Raw genomic sequence first — 22,772 nt, forward strand, 5'->3', positions numbered from 1 at the left:
CCATTTACACTTCAAGCAACTTGAGTTTATACAAAATTAATTTTATAAAATTTGTTCTGACTGATGTTAGCAGTGACATCTATTTTGTCAAAACCTGTGGACATTTTTCAATCTACAAGATGACTGATCTCTCAAAAACATGTAATTTCTACCTCTCTTGAAACCCTATTCCATCTTGCCACTTGTTGAGTTGAGTTGCTATCGCCTCTAGTTTTGGTCTCCGTGGTATTGTAGCTTTTGGGTTCTCCATTATCTCCATTGCCTTTTACTCCTTTTGCTGATTTGAAAATTTACGGGAAGTCAGGTCTTGGCCATGTATTATATCTTCTCTTTCAAACTAAAACCATTCTACTCTGGATCTTTTTATCCATTTTTATTGTTTCAAGTAGCTACTATTCTTCTCATTTTTTATCTGCAGACTAGACTGCATGTGTAGCCACTCATGTGATCCTTCCTATTTCTCATAGGACTGTCACCCAAACATATCCCACACAACACAGCGCATCTTCCCCAAGCCTCCTACAGTGGGAGTGCTCCGGTGACAGGACAGGGGACACCCAAGTTCACTCTTTCCTTGTCCTCCTCCTGCTCCTCGCCATCAGCCATCATGCAGCCTGCCCATTCTACTCAAAATATACTGCATATGGATCAATGTCTGTCTCTTTTTCATAGCTTTATTCCAAGACACCTGTAGGACTCCCCATCCTAAGCACTCTACATTCTAAATCATCTTCTTTTCTGTTTTTAAATTAAACTTATTGGTACAATCTAGAAATGCATACATTCATTACAGGGAATTTGTATCCGTACATGATACATCTTAGTTTTGATCATCTACTTCAACCCTACTCTTGTTCTCCACCTCTAACCAAACACGAGTTCTCAGTAGGACTTTTTTTTTTGGGGGGGGGGGGACCAGGGGTCAAAGCCACGATCTCACACCTATCAGGTTTTTATTTTGTGCAGTCTCTCTTCCAACAGTGTATTGGCTACACACAGGCAGATGCTAAGGACTGTTTTCATGCCTTATGCTCGGCTCTTAGCCCTCAGAATGACACAGAAGGTAAAAGTGAATTTTTGTTGAATGAATGAATGCATGAATGTAGCAATCTGTTGTCACTAAAGAACAGGGTCCAAAAATTGTAAGGGATAGAATTACAGGAGGAACAAGTTGAAGAGTAGGATTTTGAAGTAGAAATTATAAAAGAGTCACAATTTTTGATAATAGCCAGGTTTAGAATAGAACCATGAGAAGGATAGTCCAACATAGACTAAAAGAACAAAATCAATGAAGGACAAAATTTCAGAATAATGACAGATATTCAAATGCTTATACATGGTTACCAAAATCACCAAATCTTGTGACATAGAGGGGATGGAAGGGGAGAAAATGAATTAGGAGCTCACATCTGCTAGGGTTAGGTTTTGTGGGCCAGGGATATAGCTCAGTGGCACAAGCACCTTCCAGGCAAGTGCAAGGTCCAGAGTTCGATTCCCAGTACCAAGAAAAAAAAAAGTCAACAGAATTAGGATTTGCACTTTAATAAAGAAGGGGATGTGAGTTGTATGGTTTGAAAGCTAAGTCTATTTAAACAAAATCTAGAAGACAAATTCTATAAGCGATAAGAAAACATATTTTTAAAGAAAAATACTGCTGCCAACTTACAATAAGGGTGGTGAAGCAAATTAATAAAATTTAGAGCATTAAGTATTCTTTTTTATTATTTCCTTCCCTTATACCCTTTTTGACAAAGTAGCATAATTCAAACCAGTAGATGAGAGGAAGGCGTAAGTTCTGACATTTCAATAAACAATTTGAAAATAGATATTTAGGGAGCAACATAAGGAATAATTGCTCAAAGGATGCATTTTCCAGTTGCTATCACAGAAAGTTAATGATGCTTGAACAAATTGGAAGATTCACTTCTCATTTGTATTTAAAATGACTTTTTGTCTAGTAAATAAATGTTGTGCCAAAATCATAGGACTTTTGTAACTTTGTAAACAAATTGTTTCTATTTAGCTCAAGCTAACTGGCAGCTAATTCTGTTACAAGCATAATAATATTTCTTGTAAAATAGACAGTTGCTTCATATGCACTGAAAATAACAACCTAGTGAATGTTTAATTTGAAATTAAATTGATTCATATTAGAAAGATAATTTAGTAATTTCTCAGATAAGGAGAAAAGCATACTTTATAAGCATGCAACATTATTTGAAAGGTTTCATGTTGCTATTCAGGAAATGTAGAAAATACAGTCACTTGCACACACAAATTCTCTCCACAATATCACTCATTTGTCAGCTTTAAATTCTGTTCAAACTGCACACTAAACGATTAATCAATTATCTGTGTAAAACTTGGTAAGAGCAAAAGGATCCTTCTAGTTGTCTATATCCATAAAATATGAACAGCTAGGAGGTATTGATATTTACATTTGAATACTAAAGTGTTTTAAAGAAATCAAAGTATAAGCATTATTAAATATTCTGCATTAAAATATATCAGTGCTCACTTGGACTTCCCATGTAATATTATAATCTTGTTTTCTCTATCAACGTGTTTCCATGAAAATACTGTGTATCCTTCAGACGTTTGTGACTGTCCCTGATAGTGGTCATGCATGTTTCTGAATCTGGCATTTTTAGTATAGTCACTTATATTTACTAAATTATAAGACTCAATGTTATACAAAAATGACAGATGTAGTTGTGTCATATAGACTCATAGATTAACTTGTGTATGAGAATCATTTAACTGGGGAGATAGATATCTGTGGCATCCATATGAATTAGAAACACTCAGGAAAAGCGCTCAGATCTGGCCTCGCACCTGCTCGAAGCATTCACCAACGTCTTCAGACTGCTCGGGTTGCGTATCAGCTTGTCCAGCATGTTGACTATTTCCTCAAACTTGGGCCTGCTATTGCGGTCCTTCTGCCAGCAATCCAGCATTAATTGATAGAGAGCAGCAGGACAATCCATGGGGCTTGGCAGCCTGTAGCCTTCCTCGACTGCTTTAATCACCTGCGGAAAGCAAAACATAGCCAGTCCTCCAGCATCACACAGTTCGTAGAGAAGAGCCTGCAACACTCAACACTTTTATTTTTCACTATTTCTTTTGAAATAATAACCAGAATCAGTATTTTTTTAAAAAATTCACAACTGCTTTCATGTGCTGGAAAAAAAAAAAAAAGTATAGTTTCATAGTACACAAACATCGACTTTCTTCACATATTGTGAACAAAACAAATGGATATTGTATTGGTCTCAAATCTTTCTGAAGGGTGATTTGTAAGATTAATTGACATAAAACATACATTCATGTTTTATTTATCTTTGCATTTTGGAATCAAATACAGATTAAATTTTCCAGTGATTTCTCTGAAAAGTTAATGTTTTTTAATGAGAAAATATGTGCAAAATCACATTTTTAAAGTAATAGAATGGCAATTTTACTTCAAAAGAGACTTTGGGGTAGAAAATGATGAATAAGTCAAAGGCTAAGTTAGCATAACTGTCTCATGTATCATTTAATAATGTCAAGGCCTGACTGTTTATGATTATCTACTGATTCCATCAGGAATTAGGAATGACTGTCTACTAGCACAGGCAGTATAAATGTCATTGTTTTTAAATATAACCACACATGTGAGTATCAGTCTAATTGAGGTTTTTATTGAAAACATTTATAATATTTCTGCTGCAGTCAAAAAACCTAAATCCAGAACACATTTTTTCATGCAGCTCATGGTGAGAATACAGTTTTTATGCAGTTATTAAAACTATTTGACTATTCTAAACTAGTATTAATGGGCATACTTCTGAAAATACTCTTATGAATGTATCTTTAACAACTTAATTATATTTTCCTGTAAATAGTTTAGATTTGGTCTAGTAAATGGAAAGAAATGTGATTAGGATAGGAACTTGACACGGATGCTTTTCAAGGAACGGAAAGAAATCACTCTTTCTGGGATAAAGGAAATAATGCCAGAAAGAATGTCAGGGAGAAAAACAGAAGATTCGGTGGTAAACTTAAGGTAAAAAAGGAGAAGAGAACAGAGATCAGCCTCAAGCCTATCACAGTTAATTGTTGTTTCTGTTAAATTTCGGTAAGCAAGTTTATAGAGTGAGGAAATGTTGTCAGTTATACTTTGGGGCTTCTTTCATCTTAGGTGATGGGCACTGCCCAAATGGCATTAGCAGGAGTCTGGCTGGAGTACAGGAGCACGGCACCATTGGCACTGATAGTGTAAATGGTCATCAGCGCTCGGTCACAGCTTGAAATTGATGTAGTTTTTATCTCCTTGGGCAAAGCATATAATAAAGCTTCCTGAGAAGTACCCATCACTAAGCAAAGGCTGGGAAATAAAAATTACTGAAGAACTCTGGGATAAATTGCTAAAGAAATAATTGGATAACTACAGGCGAATGACCTCAGTCACCTGCACCTTAGTTAACTAAAAAACAATAAAAGCAATTAAAGTCCAAAACTGAGAAGAAATTATTCGCAAAAACTATAGTGTATCCAATGCAATAAAAGCTCATGTAAATTGGAAAAAAACAATTTTTAAACTAAATGAGAAACAGATATGAAAGAAAATGACAAAAACAAAAAAAACCTAAATTTTGAGAAAATATTTACCCTCAATGATCAAATAAAAAATATTAAAGAAATGAAAATTACCTTTTGCATCCATATGTTTATGTAAGTTCATTTACTTAATTTGCTTATTATAAGAATCCCCATTGCTGACTGGATACGATTATATTAACTGCATATATGTGTCACTATAAATTATCATACCATAAATAGTTTCAATCATGACGTATTTAGCCTCTTTAAGGAAAATGTATTTGAAACACAATGTAATACTTAATGTGCTATAATCCCAAAGCTGCTATTATGTAATTGTACATTTTCCTGTAGCACCTTTCTTTAAAAATAGATGAGAAAAACAAAAAATTGTCTTCTCTTCCCTCAGATGCTAGTCTCTATATGTGACTATGAAATAAATTCACTGAACCACTCATTCAGTCTCAAGCTAATTTAATGAGTGCTATTGTTTGTAAATGCTTTGTCTTCCAAAGATTCACATCCTGGAAACTTGGTCCCCGAAATAACAATCCTGAGAGATGCTGAATCTTTACAAGGTGAGACTTAGTGAGAGGAGATTAGGTCATAGAGGCACCATTTTTGGAAGAAATTAAGTCTGATCTAACTCAGGTTAATTTTCAAAAGATCTTATTAGGATAAAATGTGGTCAGGCTCACAGGGTTGTGCAAGTCATGTCCCTTTCCTTTCTCCACAGGCTGTGATGTTCTGGGTGCCCTGGAATTATTCTGTCCTGACTGCTCAGTCACTGGAATTTTGGTAGCTCCCCCCCATGCACTGCTGAGATTAGGCATCCTTCTATAACAAAACGAGAGGGATTAAGCGGGCAGTTATTTGATCTTCAAAGTTATTTCCAGTCCCTTAAACTTAATTGGTTCCATTATAGATAAGTTTATATTTAGAAATGAAACACCTTGTCTCCAAGTTAAATCACACGTGTCCTCTGGGCAATTAGTTATTGGACTGGTTTAAAATTTAAATTGCTTTAGAATTTATTTTTTATTTGTTTACTTCTTTATTTAATGAAATAATAAAATACTATTTTACTTTAATATTAACACAATCAAATGAATCATAATCTCAATCACAGTTATTACAATTGTTAACATAGGCAATTGAACAACGAAGTGAAAAAAAAAAACAGGTAATCAGAAATTAAGATGATCTGATACCAGTTCAGATGTACCATATCTAGAACATTAATATAAGCTATGTGTTTTCTGCACTGACATGTAAATCAATACTCTGAATATAGCTTAAGGAATATTGTCTCTTTTCTCAAGTTAGTCCTTAATCCCAACAGGTAATCCTCAATATACTATTTGGTAACAAACTGACTCCCACGGGCTCCTTCCATCACATAAGCATTACTGGCTCATCTTTTTCAATTCTGCACACCAGGTCTGAATATCACTCCCTTCCTGTCATTAGGACTTCAGCCAGCCCTGGAGTTTTGGAATGCTTGAAGCCCAAACAAGGAATCCCATACCACTAGCATATCACTCAAGCAGGGTATGGCCTTCCATGGGGCCAGGATAGGTCAGAATGTCACATACTCCTTCAAGTACTGGTAAGGTTTAACACCTCGCTCTCCCCAGGACCATGAAGTGATGTGCTCAGGTCCTGAATGGAGAAGTAGGGCTGTGTTGCAAAAGGTACACTATGCCAACCATGAAAATGGGACTCTTCGGTCTTCACCTGCAAAGACAGTGACGGAGTAAGATTGATGCCTGTTGCACTGCTACTTGCTCCCATTACATGCAGCAAAGTCGCCCCTGCACATGCGGCTCCCAGGCCATCATTGCATGTGGCACTGCTGGGGAGAAGCACTCAGTCTCGTGAAGGGCGAAGCACTGAGACAGCCAGTGATGTGCTGAGGTCACCTTAGAAGTTCCAGACTCTTAACAATGTCCGAGAGATGCTCACACTTGATTACCTTCCCGCGGACTCTCCTCCTGTACTTGGGAGTCGACTCATGATACATCTGACATCTCTCCCAGCTTCCTGTCAGTCCTCCCATGATTTCTCTTGCATGCATTTTCATTAAAAATACTTTTGTCTAATTTTCTCTTGGATGACTTAAAGTACCCTATGTATTATATCACAGGCATTATAATAGAAACTATATAAATTGTCTACATTTACCCCAAATACAAGTCTGCAAAAAAAATACATATACAATATATAATATATAATTCATATATATATATATATATATATATATATAATTTACAGATAAATGATTGTGATTCCAGATTAATCTTCCTCTCTTGTCTAAACAGTTAAAAAGACAGAGTGAGGTAAAATTTACATTCACAGCTTTTGACATGCACACCTGTGTTCTTTCTATTCTGGTGCTAAGTCATACCAGTGTATTTAGAATTAATTACCCCTTTCCAAGACAGCAACTTAACAGGGGCAAGAACTTTACCTCTTAGAATTATACATCTTTTCAACCTTATATATTATATACATACATATAATTTTGAATAAACTTTATTCTATCTATCTATCAATCTATCTATCTATCTATCTATCTATCTATCTATCTATCTATCTATCTAACTATCTATCCATCTATCTGCCTATCTGGGGTAAACGACCTATTTTGGAATAGATATTTTGGAGTATAGTGTATTCTTTATCACAAAAGTAGAGTTGATCACTAAGTGTCAGGAAAATTACACAAAAAACAATGTGTCATCTGTGTGGTTTGATGAACTAAGTTCTGTCGTGGGTTTGAGTACCGATGTTGCTATTTATTTGCTTACCATATCATATATCAGAGCCGTTACTATGAAATATGAAGCTTCACAGAAACAACCAAATTTTATGAATATCTTTCATGAAATAACTTCAGATACCACACCAATAGTTTCAGATATATCAGTTATATATTAGGATTTCTTGTTTGTTTTCAAAGTTATTAAAATACATTGAGTATGTCTTTTTCTTAGTATTTCAACCTTAGATCAATAGATTCCAGAGATTAAATACATATAAGAAATCACATATTCAAATCCTCTCCCTTTAAATTCACTGAACCTGAGCAAAAGTTTTAAAATCTGTTTTTTATAGGAATCCAATGTTTCTTTTTTGCTTGTTGCTGCTGTTATTCAACAGAAAAGGACAGAAATTTTGGACTGAGGCATTTATGTTTCTTTCTCTATCACTTTTCAAAAGTGATGAAAATTATGATGCTACCAGATTAAAAAATAATTAGTAGCATCCAGAGGCAGCACTGCCTTTAGAAGGTGACTCATATTATGTTTGAAACATAATATCCTTTGATCCCATAAGCTCATTTTAGACATCATTGCACAGAGGCAAGGACACAGAATAATTTGTTGTCAAATAAGTCATTTTCATGAGAACTAAATTTTTTATACTTCTACTTTTGTTAATAACAACATTCTGTCATAAGACAGAATATTCTAATTATACAATATATATTATTTATTGTAGGTGAATGCTACATATATGAATAGTTATATATTATATATATATATATAATATATGTATATCTTTTACATTGGAAATTAAAACAAAGTATAAAAAGAGAAATAGAGCTATACTCCTACAGAGTAAGTTCCTGTCTTTTGGAGTGAAATGTTTTTGCTGCTTTATAGGAAAGTTTTAGTCCAAAAAAAGTAGTAAAGAAACTACTACATTATAATTTACAGGGAAAAAGAAAGTACAGAAAACTATTATTTGGAAATGAGAAAAATAATTCTAACATGAAAATATTGAAAAATATTATATAATTGAGATTAAAGATGTTTTAGAATGTATTTGCTTATTAAAATATATGTATTTATACATTATTCAGTAAATACAAGAGAAAATATCACCAGTACATACAAATATACAATAAAGTACTTATTATTTTTTATTACAAAAAATGTTGACATTCAAAATATTTGTTTCAATCAATAGTTTTTTCCTCACGACAGTCTATCATTTTAGTTTCTTGAAACTGAATCACAGTCCATTATCTGGTATTTACCTAAGCTTACCTTAATCATTCTAGTTTATTTTCATTGTGCATTGTTCCATTTTATGTCTATGACAGCAGCACAAATCCTAAACCAAAAGAAACCTACTGCTTTATTCTGTTGGCCTGCCAAATAGAATGATCTCTCATAGATTTAGATCATACAGTGTGAAGTGATCAAAAGTATTTTAGAATCAGGTCATATCCAGATTATAGATCTTATTGGTTAATGTATAAATATATGTACTTATACATTTGGAACTGACAATCAATACTTCACTTTTAATCTCTGAGAATTTTTTTCCACAGAAATAGTCCGTGATCTTGCTCTTCAAGTATCATTGATCTGTCATGTATGGATAAAATAATTCAGTAAATTTGGGGACAATCACACTTAAGGCTGTACCTAAAAATTAAAAGCCACTGACTGTGAGCATGGTGAAAAAATAAGAAAGCATGTGTTTTTCACACTGTGCACTGCATTAAAGGGATGCTAAGTAAAAGAAAACATTACAGAGAGATCTGTAATTATATACTCATTTTGCATAAACTTCATCTATGTCCTTGGAAAACCTAGTCAAATCTGGTAATGATACTACTTTCTCCCCCCTCACTGTATTAAATCAGCATTCTGTTGCGTTTTACTAACAAATTAAAATAAAGTTATTTAGTTCTTTAGAAATTAAAGTTATCAACACACTAAAATGGATGAAGTCAGAAAAAACTTTTAGAAAAAAAGAAATAATAATAAATATAGCACTTATGAGAGCAATAATGGATGGTACTACCATGTCAAAAACGCTACTAAGCATTAAATAAATGAAATTAAAAACTAAAGAGGAAAGAACAGAATTATTACAGAGGGTGTAGAGACATCAGGGAAGCTACAGGTTGCTGAGCAGTCACCAGAGCTCAGGGACACTTGCCTGGCCCTGTGCTGTTTTAATATGTACTTTATCTGCTACAGATACAAATTATATCCGGGATGACTGTGGGTAATGGGATGATTGCTACACAATCCACAAAGTCATACGATTCTAAATGACAGAAGCAGAACTCAAAATATGTCAAGGGTGAGTGGGAATTAGTGAGGCAGTTAAGGGATGGGGGCACACTCCTCTAATCCCAGTACTCTTGAAGGCTGAGGCAGGAGGATTGAAAGTTTAAGCCCATCTTGGACAGCTTAGCAATTTAGTGAGACTCTATGTGAAAATTATAAAACTTAAAATAAAATAAAATAAAATAAAATAAAATGGCTGCGTATATAGTTCAGTACAAAGGCATTAGGTTCAATAAAAAAAAAAAGTAAAACTTGCCATGAAAATTGAATAGGATAATGACATTGAAATGACCTTCAAGTGACCTTAGAAGCCAAATTATGTAGTAGCCTGTATTACTTGTAATTGTTTGGCATTGATCAGAAAAGAGAGGAGTAGATCGATCTTAGTCCTAGCCAGATCAAATCCAAAATAGTCATTATATACTGAATTTCGTATTTCATACAATTAGGAGACAGTGTAGTGGTTAGATTAAAAAAAAAAAAAAAGTTGGTGAACTAAGTTAAAATTTTTGGAATAACTTGTATTATTTTTGAGACCTTAATAAAGTCATTTAGGTTTAACTTGTTTTATTTTTCTTTTGCTACAGAGTTTTGCTATGCAGTTCAGTCTGGCATTGAATTCACTATGAAAGCCAGGCTAGCCTTGAATTCATGGTGATCCTCCTGAGTCTGCCTCCCAAGTGCTGGGATTAGAGGGATAGACCACCATGTGTGCCATTTAACTTTTCTAAGACTCAGCTTCTTCACTGTAAGACAAGAGTAACTTAACATCACTTCTCTACAGGGTTATTTAAATACAAAGTTAATATATATATGGATATATGAATGCATATAGTTATATACACATGAATATAACTATACACATATACTATCTCCAAGTAACTATACATACATTGATGCATGTTGGGAGCCTTTGAAGCTGGAAATTGTACACATGTGCAGGGCTGCGGCATGGCCAGGGCATGGCCAACCAGAGAACAAAGCCCTGTCCCAAAGTGCAAGGTAAGGCCACAGTGAGGACACCTGGCTGCAACCCGATTAACATGATACTCAGCCACTCACTCCTGCTGTCTATTTCCTACCACAATTGCTATCTTGGAGATAAGATAGTTCTGTGAAATTGTCATAGAATACCACTTGGAGAAGCCATTAAGGTGACCCTCCAGGTCCTTCTCAGATCCTGGCCTTTCCTCAGTATCCCATCTCATTTTTTGAATACCTTAATAAATATGGGCCACACAGAGAAGATTTTATCTCAGCTCCCAGAGTCTCGAACTACGCTAGAGTGTTTTGATCGTCCTGGAGCCCTAAAATCATACCACTGATCTCATTTATTTGTCTAAGCCATACACTCATTTGGAAGATTGGGGATCTTGACCAGGTCCCCAAAAGATGCATTTATATAACAGGGATTGAATGATTTTTTTTTTCAGTAATGGGGATTGAACTGAAGCTCGTCTAACTGAGCTCCCTCCCCAGCCCTTTATTTACTTATTTTTAAATTTCGAGAGGGTTTTGCTAACTCAGTAAATTACTCAGGTTGACCTTCAATTTGAGCTCTTCCAATCTCAGCCTAGCCAGAGTGCCCATGCCCAGCTCTGGAAGATCCTTGGGTAAAGTAAAATCCTGCCCTAACACCAACATCAGCTGAAGACAGCAGGTACTGCTCCTGGGAACAGCAGAGACACAGATGACCACTTCCCTTCTCCACCCAAGATGGGCTCCAAGGTCACCAAGTGGAGGGGTTTCAGGTGACTCCTGTTGCTACCAGAGAACAAGCTATGGAGAGATGTTCAAGACTAAATCAGCGCTGTGATCCTGGCCTCTTATCTCAAAACTTGGAGAAGGTAGATGAGTTGGGGAGCCTATGACAGCAGTTACAAAAGAGGCTTCCCTGGGAAGCATCCTACACAAATGCGGTCCCTCAGGATATCAGGTGGGGACCTGAGCAGTGGTAGTATGGGTGTGAAGGGGGTTGTGTGTGTGAAGGGACAGGGAGAGGAGCTGGGGAGCATCCTCCAGATGGGCCTCATGGAGCATTTCACCAGGAGCCCTGCAAGCACTCCAATGTGTGCCCTCCTAGAAAAGAAGTGTCCACTGACCAACACTAGGAAATAGCTCTCCTTCCTTTCTAACTCTCCATTCAGACCAATTCTGCAAAACCCAGATGCAGACTAGAGAGAGGAGGAGGAAGAGGAGGAGATTTTAAAAATGTGATCCTTCATTCCTAATGTACGTAGTTTGCATCCAGCTGGCTCTGCAATTATGGAAAACACCTTGAAATACAGATGAGTTTTTATATCAAAAAAATAAGGGTTAATTACAGGCTTGGGATTGCGGTTTCAATGACATTCAGCTAAGGTATCTCTCTAATAACCCCTGAAGACACACACAGGAAAGAGCTATCATAGGATACGGATGAAAGAAATAATTGGAGAAAAAAAAGTCAATGATTCAGGTAAGTACACTATTGAATTAAGATAGTTCAATATACTGGCGTTACCCAGAACTAATGAACTACCAGGCTAGAACACTTAATATAGTGCTTAGTTCACACCAGCTACTTTTATAATTGTTGCTGTTTGAAAGAAAAGTTATCAGTTTTCAATAATCCAAAAGTATGTATTGTGTGCCAGGCCTCACATCATAAATCTCTGGAATTTGAGTAGTAGACTACTTCATGGTTCCTTTGATATTAAGATTTTATTATTCCAAGAAGAAATTACTTTTCTATTGTGAAATAAATAAATTTGTTTTCCTCCACCAAATTAAATACAAAATACGACCCTTCTTACAATTTGGAATTTAAAGAAACACATACTGTGCCTTTTTATCTTCTAAGAACATCCACTATTAATATTGTTCATCCTTTCGGTTTGGCATAGTAGAGAAGCCTTTATCAAATGTAAATCGTAAAACTTTTTCAGGATTGTTCTTTGATGGCTCCTTTTTCATCTTTGAGAATGATATAGACAAAAAGTGGTGAAGTATCCTATAATACAGATATGACTCATTGGCACGGGACAGAGTTTTTAAGTGACTGCCCCATAAGTTCCTTTGTATTAACTCATTTACAGCTTCTGCAAAAAGCCTACTTCAACAATAACAAAACACCACGCAGTAAGCGAAGCATTTCATGTTTTCAAGAAACTGTCATTTCTTAGTTATGAAAACCAGGTAAGTGTCTGGTCAGAGGACAAAATGCTTCCCTTGTAGTGTGAGGCAGAGCGGCCGCGTACTCACATCTTGGTTGGTCATCTCCCAGTAAGGTCTCTCTCCGTAGGATACCACTTCCCACATCACGATGCCGTAGCTCCAGACATCGCTGGCTGAGGTGAACTTTCGGAAAGCTATGGCCTCTGGGGCAGTCCATCTGATTGGAATTTTGCCTCCCTAAAATTGAAAAAGAATATTTCAAACCCTTACATACTTGCAGCGTATCTAGGGAAATGTGCTGTCTCATGAAAAGATCTAGAAAGAGATGTTGCATTTTTAAGTGAATGTGTTTGACAGCGTGCAGTCTCTTCACATCTCCCAGCCCATAAGCACTTGTAGACTAACTACTAATTGGCTGTCCGCATGTTTCTAGTTTAAATTCTGTTTGACTCCTGGAACACACACAGGACCCACATCTCAATTACAGTCCTCAGGAAGGCAGCTCTAAGCAGAGGCAAGCAGGCAGTCAAGTGAATCAATAAGGTGCACTCCCAGGGTTTCCTAACTGGGAGTAGGGATTCACGTTCCCTGCATGCTTTTTAATCTTTTTTTTTTTTTTTTTTTTTTTCTTTTTAAACATAGAAATGTAAGTAGAAGTCTGGGTTGCTAAGTGTAACCCTAAGCAGTTTAATAGTTAACGGGCAGAAATATCTGGTATGTCAAAAACTTAGTTATACCTTTCCTCTACATTCTTTCTTTGAAACTTGATTTTCTTTTTTTCTTTTCTTTTTCTTTTTTGGTACTGAGAACTGAACTTACAACCTCACACTTAACAAGGAGGCACTGTGGCACTGAGCTGTGTCCCTGACCTTTCTTATCTTTTTTGATGGCACATTTCTTTCTGTTGGCTAAGATGCATACTTTGTATAATTCAATCAAATTAAAAATTATCAAACTTGGATTATGGGGGAGAAATTTGCTATAATATTAATTTTTCTTTACACAGTACAATATCTGCCAGTTTCAGGCAGGGCATATTATTTTTCTTCTTAATGTCTAAAAACAGGAACACATAAGCAGACAAATAAATATTCCATCTATAAGCAGCTATAGATTAGAGAGACAGAGACAGAGGGAGAGTTTCTTCTAAAAAGATGACCAAAGGTCTTTGTATTTTATAGGAAAAGCATAACTTAATTCGTATAAGCTGCTGTCATGAACCAAACTTTTAAGATATGTGAAGAAATTACAGTTTCATGTCATGTTTCAAACTTGGAGAGGAAGGAGTTGAATTTGTTTCAGTTATTTGAATTATAACAAATAATTGAAGGAACTTTAAAAAAAAGACTTTCCTGAAACTTTTGTTTTGTCAATGAAGAATTCATAGCCAAGACCACATCAAGAGGTCTCAGTATGCAGGATGTTATGATCGTTTAAAAAGTACAGCTAAATCCTGCTTAGAAGTGTGGCTGTCTGATTAGATGGAACTTCAGCCTTCTGTGTTTCTCGTGGTCCTCTGATCACTGTGTCATTCATGTTACTCAGAGGTCCATTATCTGCTCACCATGGAGATTTTCTTCAGTTTGCCATGGCACATTTTAGAGACATTGCCTTGGGAAAGGCTTGGGGTCTTTGCCTCTCCATCCAAATCTACAGGATGACACACGGACTCAGTCCCTGAAAAATTTACTTTTTTGCACTTAACTGAGATACCAAGGACCAAACTAGCAATAGACTTTTCTATAACTTCAATCTTGCTTAGGCCACGTATAGCAAGTGAACTCTAATACCAGGAGAATTCTTAAATGAAGTCTCATTTAATGCAAATAGTGACACTTAGAGTGAGGTCTAGAAGAGGACAGATACCCCATCAATTAATGTTCTGATGCGGTAGGCAGGCCTTTGAAAGCTTTGTTTGCTTTGATTAACTACTCTTGACCTTCAGCACAGTACACCCCCCCAAATATTTATGAATTACACAGAAACAATGTAAATACCCCCTTAAAACCAGTTAAAGAACTTACTTTTACACTGTCTACAGATGTAATTTTGAAATGTTAAATAAACTAAGAATGCATGTGATATACAGCTTGAGACACCTAGATGACAAAAATGTTCCTCTGTATTGAAACCAACTTGGAAGTGAAAGACATGATAAATCTCAGTCCTCACAAAGGAGTTTAGATACAGAGGGAATCTAACTTGATGAGATTCAACATATTTATAATTATACAAATGTTGTGTATTTTAAGGGATTCAAAATTGAAATAGTACAATATTATGTTGTATGGAGTTTTCTACAGGACAAATTTTCAGCTATTTACCCAATCAATTCATGAAACATCACTTTGTTGGGGGAAAAACGTGTTGATTTATGCTAATTACAGCACTGAGTTAGTGAACAGTTTTCCATATATGTAGTTTTCCTGCTATTAACAAAATTAGCTATTGCAACATCTCCAGTAAATTCATTATTTTAAAAAAGGATAGGTCTTTCTTCCACAGTGTAAATCTTTAAAAAGTGTGATCCTGGTATCTGTTACATTTCAAGACAGTACAATAAAGATAGTTTAAATTATCAACCAAGGCTACATATGTTGATACTCACACGTGTATGTGTACTTCTACACGTGTTAGTATAGGAGATTCTGTCCTTATGTTTTTATCCTCATATTTTGTATTTCACATTGTTGTGGCCATTATGAATTCAGACTTTCTATTTTTAATATTTTTAATTAAAATATTGAGACTCAGATGGTGAATATTTCCCTTATTAAAATGTAATATTTGCTTTTGCAGATACCTAAAAGTACTGGATTTTTTATTTTTCTCTCTCATATGGTCAGTCTTCTCCTGGCTTTGTTAAAGGAATGCCCTTTTCATTATTTCCTCTAAAATCTTTAGAAATCAGGCCAGGGATAGAGCTCTGAAGCACAGCATATGCCTGGCAAGTGTGAGGTCACGAGTTTGACATTCTGTACGGAAAAAAGAATCTTTAAAAATCAAATGCTTGCAGTCTCTGTATCAGAAATGCATTCTATTCGATCTTACCCTTGTGGTGTAGGCCGCCTCAGCATCATCTTCCAGTACCCTGGAAAGTCCAAAGTCAGACACTTTGCACACGAGGTTACTGTTGATTAAAATGTTCCTGGCGGCGAGGTCTCTGTGCACATAGCCCATGTCTGAGAGGTACTTCATTCCTGCTGCGATGCCTCTCAGCATGCCCACAAGCTGAATCACAGTGAACTGCCCATCGTTCTTCTGTAAGGACAATGCAGAAGAACTTAGTCTAGCAACAGCGAGCACCAGAGGAAATATGAAAGGCTTTTCTTTCAGTATCTAAATGAACATTATCATCCATCAGACCCACATGCAATTTCTAACTGAAGGCAAATGGACAATATTAGAAAGCTGTATCGTTAGCTGATAGTCTTCCATTCACAGCGGATAAAGGTTTTGAGAGTCCTTGTCAAACATCTCATTTGGTTGCCTTATTCATTCACTTTTTTAATTGTAAATCCTTCACTCTGAATCATGGGGGGATCTGCTCATTACTCCAGCCTAAGTTAATGTGCAGATACTTGGCGGTGATTTAAAAAAAGCTAGCTGGACAGTGGGTAACGCATGATGTGTCCAGAGATAGATAAAGGAGCAGCAGGTGGAGAAAGGATGGCTGAGCCAGGCCAGGAAGATGTTAGCAATCCAGGAGACGGTGCTTTCTGTCAAAGGTGTTGAATTTAGTGGAGTCACATGGCCTCATAATGTTAGACTGATGGTTATTCAGAAACAAAGGAGTGGTATGACATTAGAGACTGGAAAACTTGAAAACATGAATCAGTCTAGTGGAGTGTGCAGACTGGAAAGGAAATTCAGCTCACTTAGGAACTTTCATATTTATTGCATGGCCCCTAAAAACAATCCTCAGATCGTATCATCACTCTTTCTAATCAGCGCCACTAATCATGAAATTGAAGTCACAAGCAGCTATCCATTCTAGGTTTAATCAGACGTAGATGTGCTACATTGTGTCCAAGAAGCTATTTTCTAAAAGTATTAGTTACCCATACTTAAAACTTGGGAATGTGCATGTAAAAACAAACAAAATCTTTCCTGAAACTTAGATCTGTTGGTCCTGGCTGTCGTCTCTTGCCACAGGACTACTGTGTTGGCGTCTGGTCCTCACATCCATTATGAGCACATGCAGACTGCTGTGCCTTCAGGAAGGGTTTGCAAGGACCTTAAGGACACTGTTACTGTAAATCTTCTCTTTTCCCTTTCTTTATTTTCCTTTCCCTCTCTTCCTAATTCCCTTCACTTTCTTTCTTCATTCCTACTTTCTGTTTTTCAAATTAGCATATACCTAAACAAAAATACTGGACAGGGTCATGTAATTTGGATTTGTTTAAATTTTTGGACACTACAAACCACAGTGAATTTTGGAATACAATTTTTTTACTGTAATATGATCTATCCTATTTAAAAATATGGCTTTAACATTGATCCGATTTAACCTCAATATTATGATCAATAGGTACACAATATTCTGAAAAACTAAACTATTTTCAACTCTCACCTTTAAAAATGTATCTAAAGAGCCATTCTCCATGTACTCTGTCACTATCATCACTGGTTTGCCTGAAAAGAAAACACATTGCCATAAAATAAGATCAGAATGTACTGCTCTTTGAATTCACATTTATATAGAATAAGTTTAGGAGAAGTTTGCATTAGTGTCCACATTTAAAAATGTATAGACATATTTATGAATGTATATGCACATTCATGTTTTTAAAATGTCCTCCAATAGCAAGTAAATTCTTGACATGATGATAGCTCCAGTGAATGAATTGGTCCAATGAGAAAAATCATTACAGGGTTAGCGACAGGCAGACAAAACAAACAGATATAAATGAACACACGCATCTGCCATCAGGACATGCTGAATAGAAAGAGTTTAGAGTCAAATTCTGTTGTAATGGAGGCAATGATATAATGCATCAAATAATATCCAGCCAAATACCTGGAACACAGTCACCTGTGTGTCAGATGACTAAAATTCTGCCCTAACTGTGCTGTTTATGACCTCTTGAATTTATGTTGTGCTTTCCTACCTAAATGCACATGGGCCCATGATTCCTTCTAACTATCTCTGTCAACCTTGTTCATTTCATTGCTCAAAGTGTTATTCTTGCTTTCCTTTCAATGTGAAAATTTCCCTAGAAACCGTTACTTCTGATGGGAGAGGTTTTCCAGCTTTCCTGTTCAACACAGAAGAGCAGCACAGAGGTCAGCAGGCCATACTGCTTGGTGTTCAACATTGGAGCAATCACTCCTTGTGATAATTAGTGCTAGGTCTAGATTTGACTGGATTATGAAATACCTAGGAAACTGGAAAAGTAATATATCGGGTGTGACTGCAAGAGTGATTTCAGAGGTTAGTGTATGGGTCTCACCTGTGGGGGAATCTGTCCATGTTGTGGACTATATACCCAAATGGCCAGTGGCCCAGAGAATACCACATAAAATGTGTATTTGTTTTTCCTGCCATAGATCTCTACTTGATGACTTGGTAAACAGAAATCTGGGATGAGCAGCCTTTGAACTTTGAGCTCCTTCTCCTCAAGGTTCCCAGGCTTCCAGCCTTAAACCGCCTTCCTGGTTCTGAGGCCTTCTGACTTGGACTGAGCCAGGCTACCAGTAACTCCCTACCTTCCTGGGACTCTTCAGCAGCTGCAATCACATGAGCCCAAGTCCCTAACAGGTTCCCTCTCATATGTCTGTAACACTGTGAATCACTACCAGAGTTCCAAATCTTGCATAAGAAGCTATTCCTTTGGTTTCTGTACAGAACCCTGACTCTCTCTCTCTCTCTCTCTCTCTCTCTCTCTCTCTCTCTCTTTCTCTCTCTCTCTCTCTCTCTATATATATATATATAGTCACGTGATCTTGGATAAGTCCTTCTGTGGCCTCAGTCTTTTCATCTGTGAATTGTGTAGAGTAACAGCTCATACCCAAGATTGCTGTGAGTATCCACAAAGCCATACAGTTAATCAAAGATATTCAAGGAGCTTCTTCCATCTAGAATTTGTTGCATGACTTATTTATTATTTTACAATTTGACCAACTTTGACCCATGGTTTAAGGTCCTTGTCAAATGTAAATTGATTAAGAGTATAAGTAATATCTTACCCCTTATAGAATTGTGACACGCTGTACATATACTGTCTACAACATAGGAGAAATGCACAATCTAAACCTCGTGATATATGAGCAAGTATCTAAAACACGGTTTATAGTTTTAATATTCTATATAAATTTCATTACATTTTAATATACAACACTTAATTGTAATAAAAAGATAATATGTAAAATGTAAGCATTAATTTAAATTATTTTGAGCAGGGTGTAGTGCACATGCTTGTAATCCCAGCACTGGGGAGGCTGAGTCAGCTGGATTGTTCCAAATTTGAGACCAGACTGGGCTACTAAGTGAGTTCCAGTCCAGCCAGAACTGCATGGTGACACCGTCTTAAAAAGACAGAAAAAAAAAAAAAAAGAAAGAAAGAAAGCTAAGGCAGGAGGATTGCCAAAGTTAAAGGCCAGTCTGGACTACATAATTAGTTCAAGGATGGCCTGAACTATGCAGTGAAACCCTGCCTCAGAAACAGAACAAATAAACTATTTTGATATATGAAAAAATTAGGAGAGCTGCTGTCTGGCAGCTCTCCTAATGTATAAGCTAAGTCCATTATTTAACTTTTAATACTATGATGGGAAATGAAGCCCACACAATCCTAAAATGCATTATAATAAACTTAGCTACATTCTATGGATAGGTATCTGTGTTTACTGGAGAACTGATGCAGGACACAGAATTAGAGCTTGAATATTTAGACTTACCATGTGTGTCAAAGTGCAGTTATAAATGAGAAAGACATAAGCAGGAAGAAAAAGAATTTTTCATTTCAAGATCACTAAAAACCCACTCATTAGAATACTGATTGAAGACTCTAATTTCACACAGAATAATTATCTTTTAAAACAATGGAAAGATAATTATTTGACTGGAATATTACAGAGGCAGACACACTTTCTTAGTATTTTCCAGAGTTGATAAAAGTCACAGAGAAGCTGGCCTGGGGAGATTCACTTGACATATGTGGAGATGAGTATGCAAGGCAAATGTCTCACATAGAGCTTGGCTTGGGGCCACCAGCTGACCCAGACCTCAGAGCAGGAGGACACTGGAGGTCAAGCAGGATGAGGCTATACACCCAGACGTCCCACCGTGGAGGAACTCACGGAGCTCAAATATGCTGAGTTTCACAATTTTTCTTTTTTAAATCAAGAGGTAAGGTGAAGAAGTATTTATTTATTCATTTATTTAGTTAGTTTTGAGACTGGTTTCAGTATGAAATACTGGCTGGCCTCAAACTTGCCATAATTGAACAAGCTGGTGTCAAGCATGGAAAAGAGCTAGATGCCCTTTCTCATGAGCTGGTATCATTTGTGGACTGCAGGGGTGGAGAACAAGAAGCCAACAGGAAGCCAAGCCCACCAGGTGAGTTGGTGTCATGTGCAGGCTGCTGGGAGAGACCCAGGTGGGCTGTGATACAAGAAGAGCTAGGTGTCCCTCTGTGCCCAGTAAGTGATCAGCTGGTCTGGAGAAACAGGCTGTGATGATAGCTGTTGATTTTACATTTTAATGCTTGTAGCGGTTAGTGTTTCACTGACTTTGCAGGTCTAAAGCCAGTAGTCTGATCATCTATTCAGAGGACAACACTATGCAATGTAGCTTCAATAGGGAATCTCCTTCTGAAGGGGTAGCCATCATTAATTACCTATTATCTCATTCTCATTGTTTCATTTGGTTGGGTTTTATTCTCTTTTTTCTTGTTTGATTTTATTATATCTGATGGGATGGGCAGCTATTTCAAACATAACAAAGTATATTATGGTAGCCATTTTGAATATACCATTATCTTGTTTTGAAGTCTTATATTGCATTCATTGTTTTGTTTTTATTGGGTCTATTCTTTTCTGTTTTGTTTGATTTTTACTCATTGATCTGAGTTTGGTCAATTTGCAGAGAGCAACCATACTTACTACAGCTTCTCTCAGGACTGACAGGAAGGATTTTCAAAGAATTCCTAAGTGAAAATCTGTCTGTCCTGGGTAAGTCTGTATCATATTCAACCCAAGTTCACGGAATTCAGAAGACAGAATCTGTACTCTAAAGAGAATGCATCGATCAGAAAACTTGGTATCACTGAGTAATTCACATTTGGAAAGAAAAGTGATTACTTTTCAAGGAGCTAGGCACCTGGTGGTCATTCTCTGAGGTGTGTTTGTTTGTTCGTTTGTTTGTTTTTTAACAAACAAAATTTAAAATTACCTACTCTAAAAAGTCAGATTATTTATGGTTGCAATGTCAAAAATCAAAATGTTATTTGGGAAATATGATAGGGACATTTAAAAACCTTTGGTACTTTAGATGATGAGGGAAAAACAATTCAAACAAATGTTTTCAAACAGGTAGGATCTTTTCAGAACCCATTCCATTATTTCTCATGCTTGAATCATTTTAATGCTAATCACATTTAGTTTGGCTTATGGTTTGTCTCAGTTCCTGCCAGCCCGCAAGAATGACACTGGCAATAATTAATGTAGCTTACTCCAACCCTGGTAAATTCAATAAAACTGTGTAAATCATTTTCCATTATCCAGCTAAAAGTACAGACAAAGACGAGATCTGCCAATAATTTTGAAAGTGTGTTATCAAAAAACATAAAAAGGCTCATAAGGCATGTCAAAACATGATTTTAATCATAGAATAGTTTTTACATTACTTTGTATTATTTATAGAGAGCCCAGAATCTGTGAAGTAGAAATACATTATTTTTGGAATTCACCTTTTATTCCTGATAAACATAAACGAGTTCCAGTTTATTGATTTATTATTTACATTTATAAGGCACTATATTTAATTTAATTACTTTAAAATAATGTAACAATGTATACTTTTCAGAGAAAGTAGGGCTCAGAAATTTTCAATATTATTTTGGTTGATAAAATAAGGCACAGAAAATGCAAAACTTAGAATCTAAATACTATTGTTTGACTCATATTATGATGTCCATAAGTTCAAAATAGTTGTTTTACATTTTATTTAAAGAATCTCAAATATTCCCTTTTTGTTAAAGCAGATTTAGTACAGACCATGTCATACCAAACTATTAACAACTAATGACAAATTTAATAGGAGTTCAGCACATTCTTTTCTTCCATATGGGCTTCACAAGGTACTGTACAAATCTCCAGACAAGTTATTGTGAAATGATTTCAGATTTCCCTCTAAGGAGTCTCTGAAATGGTTAACACTACGGAAGCAGAACAAACTTGGGCTGAGGGAACAAGAAAATGCTGGTTGCTGTTCAATGAATATAAAGATGCAGGTATGAAAGATGAAAAATTTTAGAGCTCTGTCTTAAAACTTTGTGCTCAGAGTTTGCAATAATACATTGCATAATTTTCAAAAAGTATTAAGATGCTAGATCTTGTGGTATTGTTTTCTTACCATAAATTTAAATAAATGAATTTGTTTTCTCGCTGTGCAAGCTTTTGGTGCTAACATATCCCTGGAAGAGGAGGGTATGTTTCTTCTGGTGATGCAATCCGTTTTACATGGAATTGTAAGGTCACCTGGGGCAAAGGAGAATCACTGATCCAGCCCCTGCTTCTCAGAGTAGGGACCCTGCCAAGCAGCAGAGGTAGGGGCTTGTTGGAAATGTAAAATCCCTTTTCCAGTTGGATTGATTGGAGCAGATTCTGCAGGTTAGCCATATCCCCCAAGGCACATTCAATTTTGAGAAACATTAAACAAGGTTACATCACAAGAGTTACAGTCAAATTTGGACTTATTTTATTTGCATTTTTACGATC

The 22,772-nt window shown here is 36.2% G+C and overlaps 1 protein-coding gene across 15 annotated transcripts in view; it reads right to left on the reverse strand.

Moving 5' to 3' along the window:
- Epha5 (EPH receptor A5) overlaps positions 1 to 22,772 on the reverse strand; it is a 337,092-nt gene that overhangs the window by 13,435 nt on the left and 300,885 nt on the right. For all 15 annotated transcript variants that reach the window (XM_003463755.5, XM_003463754.5, XM_013145832.3 and 12 more), the window contains 4 exons: positions 17,404 to 17,465; positions 15,882 to 16,091; positions 12,918 to 13,067; positions 2,836 to 3,029 (listed from right to left, as the gene is read on the reverse strand). In XM_003463755.5, the coding sequence (XP_003463803.1) occupies positions 2,836 to 3,029; positions 12,918 to 13,067; positions 15,882 to 16,091; positions 17,404 to 17,465 (616 nt within the window). The remainder of the gene's footprint in view (positions 1 to 2,835; positions 3,030 to 12,917; positions 13,068 to 15,881; positions 16,092 to 17,403; positions 17,466 to 22,772) is intronic.

Source organism: Cavia porcellus, unplaced genomic scaffold, assembly GCF_034190915.1.
Source record: "Cavia porcellus strain 051 isolate PalLab524CR breed Dunkin Hartley unplaced genomic scaffold, mCavPor4.1 scaffold_30, whole genome shotgun sequence".
Lineage (NCBI taxonomy): Eukaryota > Metazoa > Chordata > Mammalia > Rodentia > Caviidae > Cavia > Cavia porcellus.